We start from the raw sequence: 20,450 nt of genomic DNA, 5'->3' as shown, positions 1-20,450 counted from the left end.
ATGAATGAAGATAAATAAAACATCGAGGCATTATTATGTGATATTGTGATTTGTGAGATGCAATATTCAATCCACACACACTACAACACGGTCGCTAATTGAAGGCATTTTGATAAGGGCATTTTCTCTAAATGCCTCAAATTCATGTTTAAGGAGGCGTTTTGTACAGAAGGAAATAAACAACATCTCATTAACCATTTTTATTTATGTGCTTAATTAATTCCCATACATAGTTGGTAGTATAAAGTTAAAGAATGTGACTGGAAATTCTTGGCCTGATGCCTTCCTTTATATTTTGCTTCTGATTGCAAATTCTCAACAGGTACTCATCCCTGGCCGGCTGTGCTGCGACTCAACCCCCCATTTGCAGCAGCAGCTAGGTAGTAGGCAGCGGCATCGGTCACCGGCAGCAAAGGCAGGCAAGCGGTGCGCTTGAGCCAACGTACGTACTATACGCTCACTCCGCCCCTTTACTTTGCAGCTTCCAGCAGCCGATTTAACATCAAATTCCTTTTGATTCCTTGATTGATGCAGGCGCCACGTGTCGTCCATCCCTGCATCACACCAGAGGATGGCCGTCGTGGCCCTCGGCGCGGCACAATGGGTGGTGGGGAAGGCGCTAGCCCCCGTCGCGGATGGCGTGCTGGAGGCTTGGGCGGCCACCAGGAACTTTGGTCCCAACGTCGAGGCCCTCAGGATGGAACTGCTGCTCGTGCAAGCAACACTTGAAAATGCTGGCCGCAAGGAGATCAGCACGGCCATGGAGGAGCTGTTGCAGAGGCTGCGGGACTCGGCGCACAATGCCCAAGACTTGCTGGACGAGCTGGACTACTTCCGGATCCATGACGAGCTCCATGGCACGTACAATGCTGCCGACCAGCACGACAAGGGTTGCGTCCACGACCTCGCCCTCAATGCTCGCCACACCGCCAAAGCTGTTGGCAAACTGGTCAGCTGTTGCCCTTGGCAGCATGCTAAGCGCCGGCCAAGGTCACCCGATGAATCCTCCTCAGCACAAGACACCATTCAAGAAGTCAGCGGATGCATGCCCAAGCTGATTGGTAAACTCCTCCCTTGCGCATCCTCCCAGGATCCACATATTCGTGAGAAAGATTGTGGCAGTGTGCAAGAAATGCCAACGTTTGAGTTTAATAGGGTTGATTTCTCTCGAAAGATGAAGGACATCATAGAGAAATTGCAGCTTGTGCGCAAGGATGTTAATGGCCTTTTGCAGAGTTGTGACCCTAGAAGTGTCTCGAACATTGCCCAATGTCGTCCTATCACCAAAGGTCGAATTGATGAGCCAAAACTGTACGGGAGGGAGACTGTCATGAATAGCATCATAAAGGACATCACCAAGGGTCAATACTGTGACAGGGGTATAACTGTGCTTCCGGTTGTTGGTTCGGGGGGAATGGGGAAAACAACTCTCATACAACACATATATCGCAACCAGCAAGTGCTGAATCATTTTCCAGTCATGATTTGGATATGTGTGTCTTTCAGTTTCAATCTGGATAAGGTGCTAGAGCAGATTAAAACATGTACCCCTGCAGTTGAAAAGGAAAAAATTGGCAGTGCAACTGAAGATTTGATCGAGCAAAGATTAAAATCTAAAAGGTTCTTACTTGTATTGGATGATATATGGAGGATTAATAATGGGGATGACTGGTTAAAATTATTGTCGACACTCAATAAATCAGAGGAAAAAGGTTCCATGATTCTGGTCACAACTCGGTTTGAAGCAATAGCACAGATGGTTGAAACACCTTGCCAGTCAATAAAGCTGAATGGTTTAGAATCTGGAGAGTTTAGAAAGTTATTCCTTGCATTTGTGTTTGGTGATGAGCAATATCCAAGGGATAAACAATTTTTGCTTGAGACTGGAGATAAGATAATGAAAAAACTAAAGGGCTCCCCTCTTGCAGCAAAAACGGTTGGTAGATTACTGAGTAAAGACCTTAGTTTGCGTCACTGGAGAAGGGTCCTAAAAAGTAGAGGATGGGAGAAGCAAACCAATGACAATGAAATTATGCCTGCCTTGAAGCTTAGCTATGACTTCCTTCCTTTCCATCTGCAACAATGTTTTGCCTATTCCGGATTGTTTCCTGAAGATTACAATTTCAGAAGTGACGAGCTGACCAGTCTATGGATCGGACTAGATATTTTGATACCCAATGGGCAAGACCAAACATTTGAAGACATAGGCCTGAGCAATTTAAATGAGTTAGTCACCCATGGATTTTTCAGAGAAGAGAAAACTATGTATGGTCTGCGTTATGTTATGCATGACCTGCTGCATGATTTGGCATTGAAGGTTGCATCTCATGATTGTCTTAGTTTAAGTCTCCCTGGTGTTGGATCAGTAGAGATTCAGCCAACCACCCGTCACTTGTCAATAAGCACACATGGTTTAGGTAAATATGATGCAGTGTCTGGTAAAAAATTGAAGAGTGAATTGGAAGAACTAAAGACAAGATTTAAGGTTGAAGATTTGCAAACATTGATGTTATTTGGAGAAATGGATGAAGGTTTTGTCAAGATATTTGGTGATTTTTGGGGGAACCGAACACTCTTCGTGTTCTTCATTTGCCCAAAATGCTTTGTCCCATGGAGTTCATGTTACATAACTTTTCGGGACTTCTCCACCTACGATACCTATGTCTAGGGACAGATGAGAGCCAGATGCATTTACCACTTAGCATCTCTAAATTTTATCATTTAAGGATTCTATATCTTGATTTGTGGGATGGCAGCTGTGATTTGCCCAAAGACATGAGCAACCTTGCTAAATTGTGCCATTTTTATGTCCCAAATGATCAGCTTCATTCTGATATTTATAATGTGGGGAAACTTAAACTCTTAGAAGAGTTGAAGGTATTTCAAGTCAATAAAAGAAGTGAAGGGTTTGAAACAAAGCAACTAGAGCACTTGACCAAGCTAAGGGAGCTTGGCATCTACAACCTTGAGAAGATAGCTACAACAGAAGAAGCAACTCAAGCAAAACAGATGGAGAAAAATTACTTGAGGAGGTTAACATTGGACTGGGATAGTGAGCGGTCTAATGTTGAGCCTGGTGTGGAAGCAGCGGTTCTTGAGAGCCTTCAACCACATGGAGATCTTCAAGTGTTGTGCATTAGAGGGCACGGAGGTCCTTCTTGTCCAACATGGCTGGGTGATGAGTTCGCTGTTGAAGGTCTACAATCTCTTTATCTGGATGGTGTTTCTTGGGAAGTTTTCCCTTCTTTAGGGAAGGCATGGGATCTTCGTGAATTAAGGTTTGAGCATATTGCCAGACTGAAGGAGTTTATCATAGAGAAAAGCTTTTGCGTGCTAACAAAGCTTAAACTCATTGGCCTAGGAAGTTTTGAAAAATGGGTTTACCCAGCTGAACAAGAGTCTTCCATTAGTGGAGAATTGTTGCCACCGGATGCTCATATGTTCCCTCTTTTGCAAGTTCTGGTTATTAGAGAGTGCCCGAAACTGTTGGGGTTGCCTTTCTCAAACCACATTGTTTCCCCAGATTGGTTCCCCAAGCTACAAGAGCTTGAGGTACATGACTGTCCTGAATTCTTGCCAGTGATTCCCATATCCTGGATCGAAAGCCTGCGTTCTATCAAGATGAAATATGTAAAGATGCTAAAGGAGTTTGTGTACTCAAAATCGTCCGATGGAGTTGAATTGAAAATTATTGGAGAGGGTGATCTGCATAGCTTAGACCAAGTGCTGGTTTTTGATAAAGAAACAAGTCTTGAGAAACTGACACTTGAGAGGTGCCCACCTCTGGAGTTGAAGCACCTTCTGATGCTAACCTCGCTGAGGACACTGATTGTAAAAAAATCAGTTGGTCTAGTTGGACCACTAGGAAGAGGTCAGAGTGATGTGGAATGGCAGCTCCATGTTGAGTGTATCAAGATCGATGGCTTAACTGGTAATACTGGCGAGGAACTGACAGAGCTCCTTCCCCACCTCCCAAAGCTCTCCAAATTGGAAATATGCTTTTGTAATAGTATAAAAAAGCTGGTAGTGGGGGTGGATGTACAACAGACAACATCAGAAGCATCAGAGATGGGGGGAGGTGAAATAACAGCAGCAGCAGAGGAAGAGGATGACGGGGTGCTGCTCTTCCCACCTCATCTCTATGACTCACTACGGGGATTGGAGTTCTCTTTCTGCACAGAGCTGGTCCTGGTGGAGCCGCCAACTCTTGTTCCTGGTGGAGGATGGCTCCAAGGCTTGCGATCCCTGCAGAGATTAACAATACAGTATTGCCCAAAGTTTCTATCCACCTTCTCCTTTTCCCGTCACCTTTTCCCTCCCTCCCTGCAGTTCCTGGTTCTTAGGGGGCGTATGGAAGGCCCCTGGATACTGGAGCCCCTCTCCTTTTCCTGTGACATTTTCCCTTCCTCCCTGAAGTTTCTGGAGCTTTCGGATGTGAAAGGCATGGTGACACTGGAGTCCCTCTCAAACCTCTCCTCTCTTGTCAGATTAGAGTTGTGGAATTGCGGAGAGGATTTGAAATATCAGGGCTTTTGGTCTCTCCTTACCACCGGGGGCCAGCTCAAAAAATTAAGAGTCCTGAAAAGCCCTAGATTCTTTGCTGATTGGGATCCCAATCCCAGACGGGCTTTGGAGGATGCTGAGGGAGGTGAAGAGCATCAGACACAGCTTGTTTCATCCACACTGTGTGAGCTCTGCACGGATGACATAGCAGGATTTCTTGCTGCACCCGTCTGCGGATTCCTCTCTTCCTCCCTCACCAAGCTGAAACTTCATTCGAGTTGGTCCACACAGCTAGAGCGCTTCAGCAAGGAGCAAGAGGACGCCCTTCAGCTCCTCTCCTCTCTCCAGCAACTTAAGTTTGAGAGTTTCAGGAAGCTTCAACAACTCCCTGCAGGGCTGCGTAACCTTACCAGCCTCAAGAGATTAGCAGTCAAGTTCTGTCCAGCCATCTCGTCATTGCCCAACGATGCCCTCTCGGATTCACTGGAAAAGCTAGATATCTTCAGCTGCAGTGAGGAGCTGAAACAGCAGTGCAGGGGGTTAGAGGGAACCATCCCAGAAATCAAAATATGGTGATCCAAGGTAACACAAACATACTTTCTTGTGTTTTCCCACTTTGTCGTTTGCCTGCAATCCTGCTTAATAACTTTGTTCCCATCCACCGTGCAGGACAATATTATGCCTTGTACATTCTTCTAGCCTTGTAGCCTTGTACATTCATCATTGCCCTTTCCCTTCAAACACAAGCTTAATAACTCTGTGTTTGTTCCATCCACTATGCAGGACAATGCCTTGGAGTTCCCATCCACTGTACATTCTTCTAGCCTTGTAGAGCTCTTCCCTTCCCATTCAAACACATGCATGACACAAGGGCTGTGTTCTTCCTTCCGGTACTTAAATCTGGTAAGTACATCTAAACTGGAAATTTACTCCTGCTGTACTATATCTGATAACACACTGATTGGCCCTGATCTTTCACTACACACTAATAACATCAATATTTGGGGATTTTTGTGGACAAGTTGATCTATCTAGCAACCAGAAATTAGATAATTTGGTTGAAGCAAAGTAGATGTGAGAGAAGCAGAAAACAAGATGGGGATTAAGCACATGGGGGTGCACCCAAAATATCTTTCTCATTGAGACTTCTCAGCACCTTTCTTTGATGCAAAGCAGGAACAACATATTTCTGAACTGAACTATAACCGGGCTCCCTCTTGGTTCTAATTTCAGGTGGAGCCATTACATGCAAATTAGCTGCAGGAACCTTCATTAGGGGTGTCCACACCAATATCAGTTTACACTTGAACTACTTTTACTCCTGCCATATTGGATTTCCTTTCTTCTCAATGGTAGTGAAACTATTTGGGATTTTTTTCTCAACGCACATTTTCTTTCCACAAATCGATAAAATTGACATCATTGTCAGCCAATGCCTTCTGCAAGTTTCTCTTCTTTTCTTCCAACAAAACATGTGATCACCATTTGCTTTTCCTCATCTGTGCAGGTGTTTGTTCGATCTTATAGGCTTCTTCATATTTTGCATTTAAATTTGGGTTATTGTTATTCATCAAGACGTGGCAGTCTACTCCCCTATGTTGGGTGTCACGATCAAAATAGCAGTAGGACAGCAGTATGGAATAAATGAGACTTCGGGTCAAGCTACTGATATTAAGGTATTTTCCTTTTCATATACTGCTATGTTGCTGTCAGTACCAGGTGTTCTTGCATTTCTAATTTCTGTTGGCTTGTTGTTCAGGTGTTCTTATGTTTGTTTGGTGGGCTTTCAAGCCACTTGTGTTTACATTTTGTCCAAAACTCATGAAGACTGAAGGTGTGCCTGGAAAATCTTCAGTTTTAGGGATCAAAGGATCATCTGGAGTGCTGCCAAGGAATTGAATTGCAAGTTTACGGAATAAGAATGCTAATGAAGAAGAAGCCTTTCCTAGGTTAGTATCTCGGTCATTCAGTATTAGTGTAGTACAGTATAAAATAATCTGACCCTGACCGGCAGAAGCATGCCAATTACTTACACACCTTGTCAGGAACCAGACTGCATCTTCTGAAGAAACCGACACTTCTCATGTTATCTGAAGAAATCGTCACCAAGCGGTTATCTTCATCAAATCTAACAGCAACATACCACCGCTTTCCACGGAGTTCCGACACACTGCCACACCCATGATCGTGCATCCAACGGCTCTGAAGACTAGAGCTGTCACCATTTGAATTACTTTTAATGTCTCCTTGTTCACCAGCTTTTAAATTATTAGTATTATAAAAGTTACCTTTCACTAGCTCAAAAAAGAAGTTACCTTTCACTGGTTGTAATGGGTACAAAACGCCAGATCGATCTGATAGCCCTGGAGCTCAACTTCCTGTACTTGGGGTAAATCCCAGACGCCATGTCCTTGGCTGGCGTGAACGTGTATCCTTAATTCGCTATATATTTTCTGTCGCGGCCATCCTCTGAATTCACCTAGCTGCTAGGTGTGATCTGAGAGTAATTTAGTTTTGTCAACTAGTTGGGTCTTGTCACTCCTTTGCTGCTACTTGTTCTTCTCAGCAGAAGAATGCTGCCGATCTCATCTGGCTTGCTTTAAGTCATGACCTTCAGTTGTGTTCCGGAAATCCTGTAGATCATCGCCAAATTAGGGGTGTGAAGTCCCAAGATATCATCATCACCATAGGAGAGGAGAGGAGCACCATTTACTGCATTTTTTGCATCAACATTTTGTGATCTCATCAAATATACGAGCTTCTTTTCTTCGCCATGAACTGCATGGTTTTGTGCTCCAGACTTGGTAGCAGCAGTTAAATTTGTGATGTTGTACACAATGAAGTTCCTCTTTTGAAGTGATAAAACATCTTAGGCATGCTACATACAATATAAATTATCATTGTCATCGTCTGATGAGACATTCTATCAACATCCATATTTACTTCTCGAGCCGTGACGGCACAGCAAGCCGCACCTTTCCTTCTAGTTACACTGAACTGTTACTATGTTTGTCAGCTCTAACTAGCATGAAATCCTTCCTTCACCAATTACTTAGCATCATCAGAGTGTGTTCTCTGCTTAGCATCACCAGTATGTAGGGAAATTCATGCAGTACCTCTGACAAAATTCAGGAGAGGATCCTTTTCACCTCCAGATTCTTAGCAGAGCGATAACCCTCAAATATATAATGCCAGATATTCACACCCATATGTAGTTTTCGAGCTAATGTGGCATAGATTTATGCTAAGCATTAGTGGACAAGAGTTGACAATTTCCATGGCCTTGAGAAATATTGTCAAAGCTACAAAAAAGAGTTCACCATTTCATTTTTGGTAGTTTCAGTGGGTATCAAAAGAAAAATTATATCAAAAACTTTTGACACACTTGAAATCAAATTCAAATATAGCAGATATCTTTTTCTCAAAATTTAATAAGAAATCTCAAAATAATTCTGAATAGTTTTTTAAATTTCAGATATTTGAGTTCTAGTACCAAAATCCCAAACCTTGCCAAAAAAGTCCAAATCTTACTACCAAAGCCAAAAGACCATGGTTTTTCCAAATTCGTTTTCTCATTCAAACAGGGTTGACTGATGAACAGCAAAACGGGTGAAGTTTCTTCAGACAACAGAACATGTTGACTAGGCAAAGTCACGAGGTATGATTATTCATGGTGGTAAATTCTTAAGAGGAAGGGGTAAATTGATGATGTGGAAAACCATGCCCATGGCATATCAATGTTCCACTGGTACGAGAGTGAATCAATCAAAACTGGGATGTGAATCGACCACAGTTACACCACAGGCGAATGCCGGCAGGCATATGTTACATGTCCTTCCCACAGGGGAAGGATGCAAGACATACTTGTTTACAAGTATACTCCTCAGACCCGTAGAAAAAAGAAGTTACAACGAGACAATCATGCTCTCCGTTGCACCAGATGACTTCTCTTGCACTCGTGCTCCCGACGGGTTTGGCTTGTGTACCCGGATGCCGCTCAAGATATACCCACCAAACGCGTTCATCTGCATGTGTGGGTGGCTGCGCGATGGAAGGACCTGCATCCAGAAGGGAGATTGAAAAAACAAGGAAATCACCACAGTTTCTGGTTTTTATAGATGATTTACCTGCATAATTCGCGACACTAGTCACAGACCCTTTGTTGAATTTATAAGTAGCATTCATAATTCAGAGGCCATTTTAAACCAATTTTGTTGCAGGCATGCTCATCACACACCAAACAACCCAGCAGTTATTAGTACTCAAGTAGGGTGGCAACAAAATTGGTTTATAAACCGCCACACTTTGGTAATTTAGGCTTCAGACAGGTATCCATATATGGACCTTAAAACATTTTATTACTATACATTCCTTACTGTCAAAATTGGTTTATAAACAGCCACACTTTGGTAATTTAGACACTTTGGTAACTATTAATCAGGCTTATAAAAACAACAAGAAAAAAATGCCTAGCGTACTGACCTGATACTCTCGAAGCCAGGGTTCAGTTATCTGTAACCCAATAGCCATTTTCGATACTTGCAAACTATGCATGCAAGTCGCAAGAGGCTGCATGTAGACACCAGAAAACAAAAGATAAGTAACAGCAAAACCAAACTTTACAAAATGAGCAAACAGAAATAAGGATAAAACAAAGAAAAGGTCAATTTAACACATAAGCTAATTTTTCAGGGAAGCGACAGGATTTAGTTTTAAAGAAAATTCAATCTATAAAGGAAAGTAATCTGCAGAAATGCCGCAAGACAAACATTTTGTAGGAACTGGCATCTGTATGACTTGTAAAGAATGATGATTTACCTGAAGATACTGGTGATAAATAGCAAATGGGGCCGAATAAGACAACAGTGGAAGCAAATCAGCAACCACACTCTCCACCTCGTGCCCCGGAGCAGCAACAATCAAACTGCATTAACACAAAACCAATATATTAATGAAAATATTTAGACACATACTGCAGTTTTCTTCTACTGATGGAGTATATTTCGCATTACCTGCTAAAGCCATGTTCTCCCCAATATTTCATCCTCTCCTGTGAGGGTGCTTTTCTTGCTCTCGGTGCTTTGGGAGCTATTGAATTGCCATTATTTCCTTTGCAATCTACAGATCAAGATAGCATCAGTAGGTCGAACATCGCACTCTCATGGAAAGTTATTTGTAATAGGTTGATCACTGCTTACCCGGCATAGAAATGTCACCTTGATTAAGGTGCTCATCCGCAGGCTCAGGGGCCTCTATATCAATTGGAATGTCACCTTGATTAAGGTGCTCATCCGTTGCAGGCTCAGGGGCCTCTATAACAATTGGCTGCGCTGTCGTTGACTGCGCATTCCCATCTGATACTTCTGTATCAGATGGTTTTTCCAGGGATGACTGAAGACTCTCGTCTGGTACTGCACTAGGTTCGACCGCATCACCTTGAACGCTACCAGGAGCATTGCCAGAACTTTTCAAGGAGCACAAGTCGCTAAGTGGTGCCTGGAAAATCCTGAATGGAGCTTCATACAGTTACATGTACATACTGATAAAAGTAACAGATGACAACTCAAGATATAATACATAATGATAAGAATGATGCTGCATATTATCGGAAACTGTAAATAATGTAACTACCAACATTCTTAGTATGGTCTTATAGCCACTTTAAGGGTAAAAAAAGTATGTTTCAGATTAATGTATGAACTTATACTCCTGCTTGCTTTCCAAAGGTTCTCTAACTGACTATCTCCTTAAATGAGAAGCATCTTTAAATGAGAAGCCATATAATGCTCAAAAATTGGATTTACCTGCTGGTCATCTCGCTGTTCAAATTATACATTCTTATTATGTCTATAGAGCTGGGCCCTGATCCAAGATATGTGCTACAAACATATCCTGTACCTATAATAGAAATAAAAGAGACAATCAATATTGATTGTAAACTAACATATGCATTAAAACGGCAATGCACAAGCATAATTTACCTCCTAAGCGTTCAGCTACAGCTCCAACAACTAAACCCCCAACCATATCAACGGCAAGCACATCTGAATATGCACCAACATTTGCCATTGACAACAAGAGGGAGAGTGTATCAACTTGCATAAACCTGAGGAACACAGAAAAGACACTGTTATGTAATTAAGTGCTATAGCTATACACTTCCGTTGTTTCTAGGAAACAAGATCAAGAAATTGACTATGATGATGAAAAGGAAAAGAATATATTGGCTCCAGCAAGTAATGAAAGCGAATTAATTACCCTATTCGAGCTGGATACTTCTTGAAATATGTCTCACAAATGCTGTAGCATAAAAGGGAACAAAAATATTAGACAATTTTGCACACCTTCCACTTCCAGTAGTATATGCTAAATTCAATGACCATAATTTAAGAGGCAATTATTTGTTCAAGTGCCAAACACTTGCAAATATAAGTTACAACAAAATTATTTCAAAATTATGCCAACTTGACAAATAACTGAGTTAAATCCAGTTCACCTGGTAATCTTTCAAGTCAAAAAGCTGGAAAACTTACATGCTCTATTAAGAGAAAATTAAAACCCTCCCAGCCCCATCCCAACCAACAACATATCCATATGTCAACTTAAACAAATTAATTTGCATTGCGACTTTTATGCAGCCACAAGTTATTTCTTGTTCTGAATACTCCATACCACCACTTTTAATGAAACAGAGGATACACAAATATTCAAAAGAGCAGCTGTGCGACTCAAATTCCACAGGCTATAAGTTCACAAACATTTCGTTTTAGTCTTCTTCTTATTTTCCTTCTCTACGCACTTTATAAATTGATACACCATGTTCCGTGTCATATTCAGATTAAGAAGCACACATTCGATTGTATTGATGAATGATGATAGCATATATAATCATTATGTTCCTGCATCTCTTGATGAAAAACACAGAGGAAGCGTGTATTCAAATGCCTTCAAATTGTACATTGTAGCCCACTACCCGGTAGAAGTTAGTGTGACCTAAGGTTGGCTAGGCTATGTAAGATTAAGCACAACAGACTGGATTACTGCCATAGAGAGATGGCGGTGATGTGGAAATAGAAAGCAACAGCCTATATGCTAGATGTGTTTTCGTCAATTGTTGTACGAAATTACAAATTAATCAATGACTTTTTCCTACTTCTCCTACTTCATTCATACAGTACAACAATCTTCAAACTTCAGTTAAGAAGATACTTGAGAGTTCAGAGATATTGGTTCACTAGTTTGGACGAGACATCCACTACAAAGAGCTCATCAGAAGATGTATTTTTGTATTCATAAATAAACACTACATATGGTCACATATGTGATTGTCATACTCATTCAGCACAACAGGTTTGACAGTATTCGCTTTCAAAAAGATATAGATATTTTTCCTGCCGCGAAAAAGGGCGGCATGACATACCTTCTGGTGGAGGGGCGTCGCAAAAGAACTTTAGGCGCATATTTCTTTTGTTTCTTGAGCTTGTATTTCTCCTGCAGCCAAAACGATCGAACCAAATCAGCCCTCAGCATCCTCCAAAACAGCAAGGAATCAACTAGCCAATAAGTAAGTCATACTCACTTGTGAGAACACAGTCTTATTTCCAAATGTGGAGCTGTTCGCTATCAAAGCCTCCACGATCGCATCGCCGCTCGCACCCTCCCTATTAAAACCGCACGATGTCAAGATCTCATTAAATAACAGAGAACAGACAGATAAATATCCTGCTGAGCCAAGACGCGTGGGAAACGGTCGGTCGGATCCTCACCGCTTCATTGCCTCGATGTCCTTGCTGGACAGAGTCTGTGCGGTGTTATTGTCGACCAGGGACCTATTGTCCCTGGTCTCGTCCTGCGGCTGGCCCTCGGCGTCGCCGCCGTCTCTCGGCTTATCATCTGTACCAACAAGGTAATGGCAGGCATTGTTGTTACTAAGGTGAAACAGCAAAGCATGTTTGGATGAGTAGAGTGCAGAGATGAACTGCAAGGGAAAACAGTGTAACCATCCTTGCCTTGGCAGGGGAGGAGGCCGTCGGGGCCGACGCGGAAGAGGGAGCCGAAGGGGCGGCCGAGCAGCGGCTGCAGCGAGCAGCTCTTGTCCCCTATCTTCACCGTCCTGCGCCAACCACACACAACAGCAGAGAGACACGTCAGCGCGACCGCACGGACAGCTTGCTAGGGTTTCGGAGCAGGAAGCTACAGAGGGGAGGGGAATGGAGGGTACGGACGCGCCGGGGGTGAGGCGGAAGAAGGCGAGGCGGTCGCCGTCGTTGATGTCGAGGAGCACGCTGCAGCCCTCCCACGCCTCCCGCGGCATCACCGCCGTCGGCGTCGGCGGCGGCGGCTGCGCCATTGGTGTCGCCGAGTTCGGGAGGGGAGACGGGACCAGACGAGGGTTTAACCGCTTGACACGCGGGCCGGGTCGTTAACAACCCAACCCGGACCCAAGTCCAACACGAGACTGGGCTGGGCCCAACACGGCCCATCGGGAGCACTTCCGGGCCGGGCCCACCAAAGATTATTTTTCTATCTAGTTTTTTTGAGACAATTTTTTTTTATCTAGTAGTAGGAGGAGGAAAAGAGAGAGGGTAGAGGAGAGTGCCCATCGACAACCCAATCCCCACACCCTCGTCGCCGGCGCCGGCGCCGGCGAAAACCCTAGCGAGCCATGGTGAGCGCTTTGCTTTCCTCTGACCGACTCGCGCTGCAGATCCGCCGCCGTCTCATCTGACTCGTGCTGCGCAGGAGAATCGGTCTTACTACGGCGGCATCGGCAGCGGCAGCGGCAGCAAGAACCCACCGCCGTCTGGGAAGGAGGCGGGGGATGAGGAGTACGGGGGAGGGTACGACCGGCTGGACGAGGAGGTGGAGTTCCGGCTGCCGAGGGGGCACCGGCCGGTGGAGAACCTGGACACGGAGGGGCTGGAGCAGGCCTCCGTCGACACGCAGCTCGCCGCCTCCAACGTCGGCTTCAGGCTGCTGCAGAAGATGGGATGGAAGTCCGGCAAGGGCCTCGGCAAGAACGAGCAAGGTTTCCCTTCCTTCTTTCCTCTGCTCTCACCTGCTTCTTTACCCTCTCTACAGATTCACTTCAGTTCAGTTCAGTCATCTGTAGAGAGGGTAAAGAAGGAAGCAGGTTAGTTCCTGTGGTTCTTTGCTCTGTTATCAGTCATCATCCTTGGTTCTTTTAGACTCTGTCGTCATCGTGTTCGAGCTCATCGGTTAGTTGTTAGTTATAGATGACATAATTGGTAGAATCAGTAACTGAAGACATAGCAGAGGCTGCTGTCGATGCCGTGTCTGCAGGCCCGACGGCGCAAATGTCGATTCCGTCGGCTTTGTTGGCTGGCTGGCTGACTGGCCACCATGTTAGTTTCCTTGGTTGGGGTCTTGGTGGATTTTAAGCTTGTCTAGGGACACATTTAGGCGAGCCAATCATCGAGAGTTTTGGGTTTGGAGAAAGTTGGTTGTCATTTGTCAATGCAATAAGAGTCCACATTTGCTGCCATAGATGTCGGTTGTCCTGTTTGAGAGCTGCCTGGCCTAGTCTGACTGTTGTTAACAAATGAAAACAAACTTAGGTGAAAGCAACAAGTTTTTGTTAGACTTCAGCTTCAGTCACTGAACCTGCTGTAATTTTGTGTTGGTCAACCATCATCATCATCGTTCTTTCAGACTCCATCGTCATTGTATTCCAACTCATGGGTTAGTAATTAGTTTAAGATGAAATAATTGGTAGAATCAGCAACCCAAGACGTATATCAGAGGTTGTTATTGATGCCGCAGCCGCAGGACGGACAGCGTAATGTCGATTCATCTGGTTTTCGTTAGCTGACGGCCACCATGTTCATTTCCTTGGTTGTGGTTTCCATGGACTTTAAGCCTGTCTAGGGACACGTTTAGGCGAGCTAAGTGTCAGAGAGTTTTGGGTTTGGAGATAGGGGGTTGTCATTCGTCGGCACAATAGTCCACACTTGCTGCCATAGAAGTCAGCTGCCCTGTTTAAGAGCTGTGTGGCCTAGTTTGACTGCTGTTAACAAATGAAAACAAGCGTAGTGTAAATCAACAAGTTTCGGTTAGAATTTAGCCTCTGACTCCTTTAATAATGCAATATAAAGGATAGAAGTCCGCTACCACCATCCCAGCAGGCACTGTAGATTTAATGCTTTGTTCTACTCTAAAAGATCCAGAGAGGATTAATCTGCAGTAGCTTGCTCGTTGACTCAGGTAACAGGAGCATATCCGGTACTCCCTCCGGTCCAAAATAAGTGTCACAGTTTTGAACTAAGGCATAGCAGAGGCTGCTGTTGACACCCCAGCAGCCCAGCTGCATGACCTACGGCATAATATCGATTGTGCTGGGTTTTTTAGCTGACTGACACCATGTTAGTTCCCATAGCTGTGGTTTTGCTAAGTTTTAAGCTTGTCTAGGGAAGCTTTTGGGCAAGTGTTGAGAGTTTTGAGAAAAAGTGGTATCATTCATCAATGCAATAGTAGTCCGCAATTGCTGCCATGCATACACTACTATATAGTTTGCCAATTTGACATTTTCAATCCTAGGATCGAAGTGTAGTGCTCCCTCCGTAAAGAAATATAAGAGCGTTTAGATCAACCATACCTAAACGATTAGGTTATATTGTTAAGTAGCGATCTAAACGCTCTTATATTTCTTTACGGAGGGAGTATCAACCATTGATTGGTGTCATCATGTTGGTCCAGTGGTCTAGGTTGCAGGGGCCATCCGTGTACAGTCTTCTGGACCCGTTGAGTCTCAACGATGCTTAAAACAAATCATGCACGAAAGCGACTTTGCGGCAGGTGGCAAGCGCTTACGTCATCTCAGAGAGCGTGGCATCCCTTGTCGTCATCGATCCCCATGGAAAGTGCACCAACTCTTTGCTGACCCCTGTGAAACCCCATCAATGTAGGCTCTCTGCCTCCTAAGCCTTCAGATCAAATCAATCACCAGACCTGGAACCAGACAGAAGAAAGAGAGAGGAACTAAAGGAAACAAAGATGAGGATACTGCAATGAACAAAAAGTCCATATTGATAGATCTGGAAGGGCGGAGTGCTTGATGCAGAGGCTCTGGCCATGCTATTGGAACTTGGGACTTAACGATGTTGATGTTCTTTGGCACATTTGTATGTGTTTGTATAAAGTTCTGGTGTATCGAATGAGTGCACTTGGACTTTGGATTGGAGTACTAGTAGTCTAGTAGAAGTCAGTTGCACTGTTTGAGAGCTGCCTGGACTGAATTCGAGTGCTGTTGACAAATGATTACAACCTTAACGTAAAGCAAGTTCCAGTTAGAATTTAGTCTCTGGCTCCTTTAATGCTCTGAAGGACATATGTATGCTACCACCATCACAGGCTCACAGCACATAGTGTAGCTTTATTCTACTCTAAAAGAATCCGGAGAAGATTAATCTGCAGTAGTTTTCTCGCCAACTTTGGTAACCACAGTATATCTAATGCTTCATATTACTGAAGATCTGGATATTTTCTTTTATTTCTGTCTCATTTTTTGTTCTAAACTTAGGCTACAGTTTCATCTGAGATGATATTTTGTTCTTCCAAAGACGTTTTACAATTTGGCATTGCCATCTAGTTCCTGCACCTCAACAATACATTACTTTGTCCCGATGCAGGTATACTAGAGCCCATAAAAGCCGGTATCAGGGATGCAAAATTAGGAGTGGGGAAGCAAGAGCAGGATGACTTCTTCACAGCTGAGGACAATGTACAAAGAAAGAGATTAAATGTTGAACTTGAGGAGACTGAAGAGCATATTAAGAAGCGTGAGGTGCGCAATCACACACTGAGTGCTAATTTCTGTATTTTCTTTTGAGATTCTTCCGGGTTGATGCTTCAGCTGTGAGAACTGCTATCTGATTGTCGGTGCTGCATAGCACCTATGCTGGTGTGCCATTTGGATATGGAGTTGTGGCATCAACCCTCATGAATTTTGAGCATCCTGTGCACTTTTTATTTGGTGGCTTCTTTTCCCTGCTTGGTGCGAATCATGACAATCCAGGTCACAGCAGAACGTGAGCAGAAAATCCGCAGTGAGGTTAAGGAGATACAGAAGACGTTCTTTTGCAGCCTCTGCAATAAGCAATACAAGCTGGCATATGAATTTGAGAGTCATCTAAGCTCATATGACCATAATCATAGGAAGGTAATGCATTTGCAACACTAGGTCCGTTGAATTTCTTTTTCAATGATTTTTATTTTCTGATTGTTTTGATTTTTGTGCCATACGTTTGTTGCTGTTGATACCTTATGTATCCTTTTCCCCCAAACATGACACTTTGTATATTCTGGTTCTGCAGAGGTTCAAGGAAATGAAAGAGATGCAAAGCAGCAACAGTGGCAACCGTGATGATAGGCAGAAACGTGAGCAGCAGCGAGAAGAGAAGGAGCTGGCAAAATTTGCCCAACTGTATGCATTCTGTACTTTGTCCTCAATTAATAAAACACGATGAATGCTTGTTTTTCCTTAGGAATGCATTGAATGTGTGTCGAACTTGTAATTTCCTTGATGGAACTCGCAGGGCAGATGCTCATAGAAAGCAGCAGAAAGAGAAGCAAGAACAGCCAGATATCTCAGGAGAGCAAGCTACGCCAAAGAACTTGCCGACCCCGGGCAATCAGGATCAGCGTCGAACATTGAAGTTTGGCTTCTCCAAAATGACCCCTTCCAAGGTATCTTACATCAACACCACATTTTGTTCAGCTGATATGACTATATGGAAGTAAAGGGTATTGTGCATGCATTCTGGTAACTCTGAACTGAGCTTGAGCATGTTCTGCTCCTGCTTCGGAAACAGCATTTTTTTTTGTCACAGTGCAAAGAATACCATGTGTACATGTTGCAAATAATGTGGCGCTTTTGAAATTTCATGCAAAAATATGCAATTGTGTGCTGTGCAAAAAATTCATATCTTAGCCTCTTATCCCTGTCTTCTTTGTGCAGACCACAAATCAAGTTACTTTTACCTCCTGTTCACTAATTCCCCAAATATCTCCTGCTTGTCTTCTGTCAAACTCACAGTACATGTATCATGCTTTAGTTGCTAATTCTGTGAGATCATTCTGACTGAGCATTCCTTCTAACAATGTACAGGCACCTGTTGGAAACATGAGCAAGAAGCCAAAGATTGCCACGAAAGTCCCTTCCGTCTTCGGAAACGACAGCGATGAGGAGGCATGACCTTCCTTTGCCCTCACATGATACCTCACAAAGGAGGGGAATGCCGGCCTTGTCAGCAGATTCCAGTAAGTCATCCCTGAGAAGATGCCGTGCTGTAATGTGCTGCTGGTTTGGGCAGATGTGGATAGCGGCATCTTGGCCAACCCCATGAACAAACAGGGACTTGGACTGTTGTGGTGTCAATTGTATTGAACTGATGGTACATTGTAAGAGCAACTCTGTCTGTACTTCCATATCAGAGTGGTGGTAACTGGCTTGAGCCATGGCAGGCTGGCAACTAGAAGAACATGGCCCCCCTTTGTTGGGGCACACCTTTTGTATCAATATTGTTGGATTCTTGCGAGATTCCTCGGCGGTCGGTGGGTGGTGAAGTGTATTTCTTTCTCACTTTTTTCACAAAGCAGGTAAAAAGGGAGGGTGATTGATCAGATCAAAGTGCAAATGGCTTGGTGTTGATGGAGCCCCTGGGAGAGGGAGAGGCAGTTGGCTTGACCTGTCTCTTGGAGCCGTGGTCCATCATGGTGAACATGGTTGCATTCATGCATGCATTGACATGTAAACAGTCTCGAGAGATCAGATCACACCTACATGCGTACATGTGGATCACCTTTTTACCCCCACATCTCAGTATGAAGTTATTGCACAGATCTGCAGCAGGGCAAGTGAGTGCGTGCACCACAGGCATGTCAGGAACACTGATGATGATGGTCATCCATCTGGCACACATAACATACACGCATACATCAGCACCCATTGTTGAAAACAAGAATCCAATTATTGGTCTTTTTGTTCATCTTCTCCCTCTGAAAAAGTAAGTACAGGTCCTGAACCAGTTGCACTTGGGGTTATGGATAAGCTGATGAGCCTCATGTTTCACTTTCTTCCTGCTCTGCTGTGGCCTTCATCTTTTGGTGAGAGAGAGAGAGAACATGCATTGCATGGTCCAGCATTGCCGGTTGGGGTTTTGCTGTGAGGGCATTTGCATGGGGATGGAGCCTTGCAGGGCAGCCGCTAGCTCGGCTCTGCAGATGCCTCGCACCTAACATGCATGCATATGTAGTATTCCTCTTCACTGCTCTGAATAATGCATGCACACACACATGCTGCCATATGCATCTCCTATCCATGCATCGTTGGTTGGTCAGACAAATAACTAACCCAGCCCAGGTCTCCCTCATGTGCCTCTCTCTCTCTCACTAGCTTCAGTTTCATGCTATCCGTCCTAGAAAGGTGACACACTTTCAGCAGGAACTAGTACGTGTTTTGTTTTCCTCTCCAGCTTTTTTGACATCCATTTCACTATCTATCTAGCCAGCTAAAGAAGGGTGAGGTTACTACTTGTAGGTGAGTAGGTCAGTTGGTGATTCAGATCCTAGCTAATGTTGATTTGGTTCAAGATGGGAGTTTGATGGTCACATCATCCTGGATGCCGGGATCGACATGGGTTCTCGGTATCGCACGGATCTCAACACACCTTTGTCCTTCTTCTCTTCTACCAGTTCTGCCCTTTTGTTGCAAATACAGCTGCACAGTGTATAAGATGTCCATGTCAGTGTAAGTACCAATCCGCATCCATGTGCCCTGTTACTGCTGCTATATAGCATCTCAATCCAAGCTATTGGCAACAAACCAGAATTTCTTTCCCCATAGAAATTAATCTTAAATAAATTATCAAATAAACAATGTCATACGACTTGAAGATATAGGTCAATTGGTAGGTATGTTGTTTTTGGTTGAAGATTCAAGTTTGATCAACAAATCATGGTGCATGCCGGGGATCGGCGTGTTTTCTTCGTCATACCAAACCAATCTCGACACGCGTTCGCCTGGATTCTCCTCTATCAGTTGTGCCAATTGCAGATGCTCATGAGAATATGTTATGTCCATGTCTGTGTGAGTGGTAGGGTACACACACCAATCTGCCTCCATGTGCACCGCTACGTACCATCCCAATCCAAGTTATTGGCAAGAAACCAAAATCCATGTTCCCCGCAGAAATTATCTTAAATAATAATAGTAATGTCGTACGACACGATCGATGAGCATGACGTTAACATTAATTGATTAAGAGAGAGGGACAAGGAACCATGGATGAACTGGGGCCGAGGGCAGTTAAGCTACTGGGGCAGGTGAGCAACTGGGATCAGCATGTATATTTGTTTAACTGGCCTGCATCTACTTAGCAACTCTGGCACTGGCTCATGATGCATCATTGGCTGGGGAATCAGCTCAACTCCTCCTCTCAGGGGACTGAGCAACATGCCAACATGAGACGGAAAATTGCTTAATCGGGCCCATCCATTCTATTGTACTGCTAGATGCTCTCATGTCGTACCCACAACAAGCAGCAATTTGGATATATTTGGGATATGCATGAACTGAGCATCATTTCCTCGACGATCGCCACCACCCGTGATCTTGCCGATGGTCTGTCTTTTCATGACTTTTATTATCAATCCCGTGTGCTAACGTAATTGTTCGTATGACCTGATTTATTATGTATTAAGGTGTACAGAAATAGTCCATGAATAGTGTATGGAAATATTCCCTACTAAAAAAAAGATGTACCCACAACTTGCAACAATTTGGATATATCTATCTTGGGGAAACACTGGTCGATTCAGGATACGTGAATTGAGCACCATTTTCTCACCGATCGCCACCACCCATGATCTCCGTTTCTATCTTTTCATGGCTATTTGTCATGTAAATTATTTTATCATGCATTAATGTC

At 43.9% G+C, this 20,450-nt stretch overlaps 2 protein-coding genes and 1 pseudogene across 3 annotated transcripts; 2 read left to right on the top strand and 1 right to left on the bottom strand.

The window, feature by feature from the left end:
* The first annotated feature begins 325 nt into the window (after positions 1-325).
* On the top strand, positions 326-7,241 carry LOC119352636 (annotated as a pseudogene).
* Positions 7,242-8,154: 913 nt separating this feature from the next.
* Positions 8,155-12,884, bottom strand: LOC119352638 (tRNA (adenine(58)-N(1))-methyltransferase non-catalytic subunit trm6-like). 2 transcript variants are annotated; one of them, XM_037619223.1, is made up of 14 exons: positions 12,729-12,884; positions 12,513-12,616; positions 12,270-12,396; positions 12,083-12,164; positions 11,924-11,994; positions 10,762-10,803; positions 10,485-10,609; positions 10,308-10,401; positions 9,777-10,009; positions 9,702-9,719; positions 9,516-9,621; positions 9,322-9,427; positions 8,986-9,072; positions 8,155-8,561 (listed from the first exon to the last, which is right to left on the bottom strand). In XM_037619223.1, exons 1-14 carry the CDS (start codon positions 12,851-12,853, stop codon positions 8,409-8,411), a joined length of 1,473 nt encoding a protein of 490 aa, XP_037475120.1. In that variant the 5' UTR covers positions 12,854-12,884; the 3' UTR covers positions 8,155-8,408. The 2 variants fall into 2 exon arrangements, with proteins under 2 accessions (XP_037475120.1, XP_037475119.1); XM_037619222.1 differs by having other exon boundaries at positions 9,702-10,009.
* A 190-nt stretch (positions 12,885-13,074) lies between these two features.
* On the top strand, positions 13,075-18,061 carry LOC119352635 (G patch domain-containing protein 8-like). The gene is made up of 7 exons (XM_037619221.1): positions 13,075-13,171; positions 13,246-13,531; positions 16,152-16,306; positions 16,538-16,681; positions 16,836-16,945; positions 17,058-17,208; positions 17,630-18,061. Exons 1-7 carry the CDS (start codon positions 13,169-13,171, stop codon positions 17,714-17,716), a joined length of 936 nt encoding a protein of 311 aa, XP_037475118.1. The 5' UTR covers positions 13,075-13,168; the 3' UTR covers positions 17,717-18,061.
* Positions 18,062-20,450: the final 2,389 nt, after the last annotated feature.

Source organism: Triticum dicoccoides, chromosome 2A (assembly GCF_002162155.2).
Source record: "Triticum dicoccoides isolate Atlit2015 ecotype Zavitan chromosome 2A, WEW_v2.0, whole genome shotgun sequence".
In the NCBI taxonomy this organism is placed as follows: Eukaryota; Viridiplantae; Streptophyta; class Magnoliopsida; order Poales; family Poaceae; genus Triticum; species Triticum dicoccoides.
This window is presented reverse-complemented; position numbering and strand designations above follow the sequence as displayed.

Bases quoted from the DNA above. Each gene is read 5' to 3' on its own strand.
- LOC119352638 (XM_037619222.1), bottom strand. From the start codon at position 12,853: ATGGCGCAGCCGCCGCCGCCGACGCCGACGGCGGTGATGCCGCGGGAG. The intron at 12,397-12,512 runs GCAAGGATGGTT...TTGTTGGTACAG, and splicing joins CGGCCTCCTCCCCTGCCAAG to ATGATAAGCCGAGAGACGGC. The intron at 10,402-10,484 runs GTAAATTATGCT...TTTCTATTATAG, and splicing joins TGTAGCTGAACGCTTAGGAG to GTACAGGATATGTTTGTAGC.
- LOC119352635 (XM_037619221.1), top strand. The intron at 16,682-16,835 runs GTAATGCATTTG...CTGGTTCTGCAG, and splicing joins ATGACCATAATCATAGGAAG to AGGTTCAAGGAAATGAAAGA. The intron at 17,209-17,629 runs GTATCTTACATC...AACAATGTACAG, and splicing joins CCAAAATGACCCCTTCCAAG to GCACCTGTTGGAAACATGAG.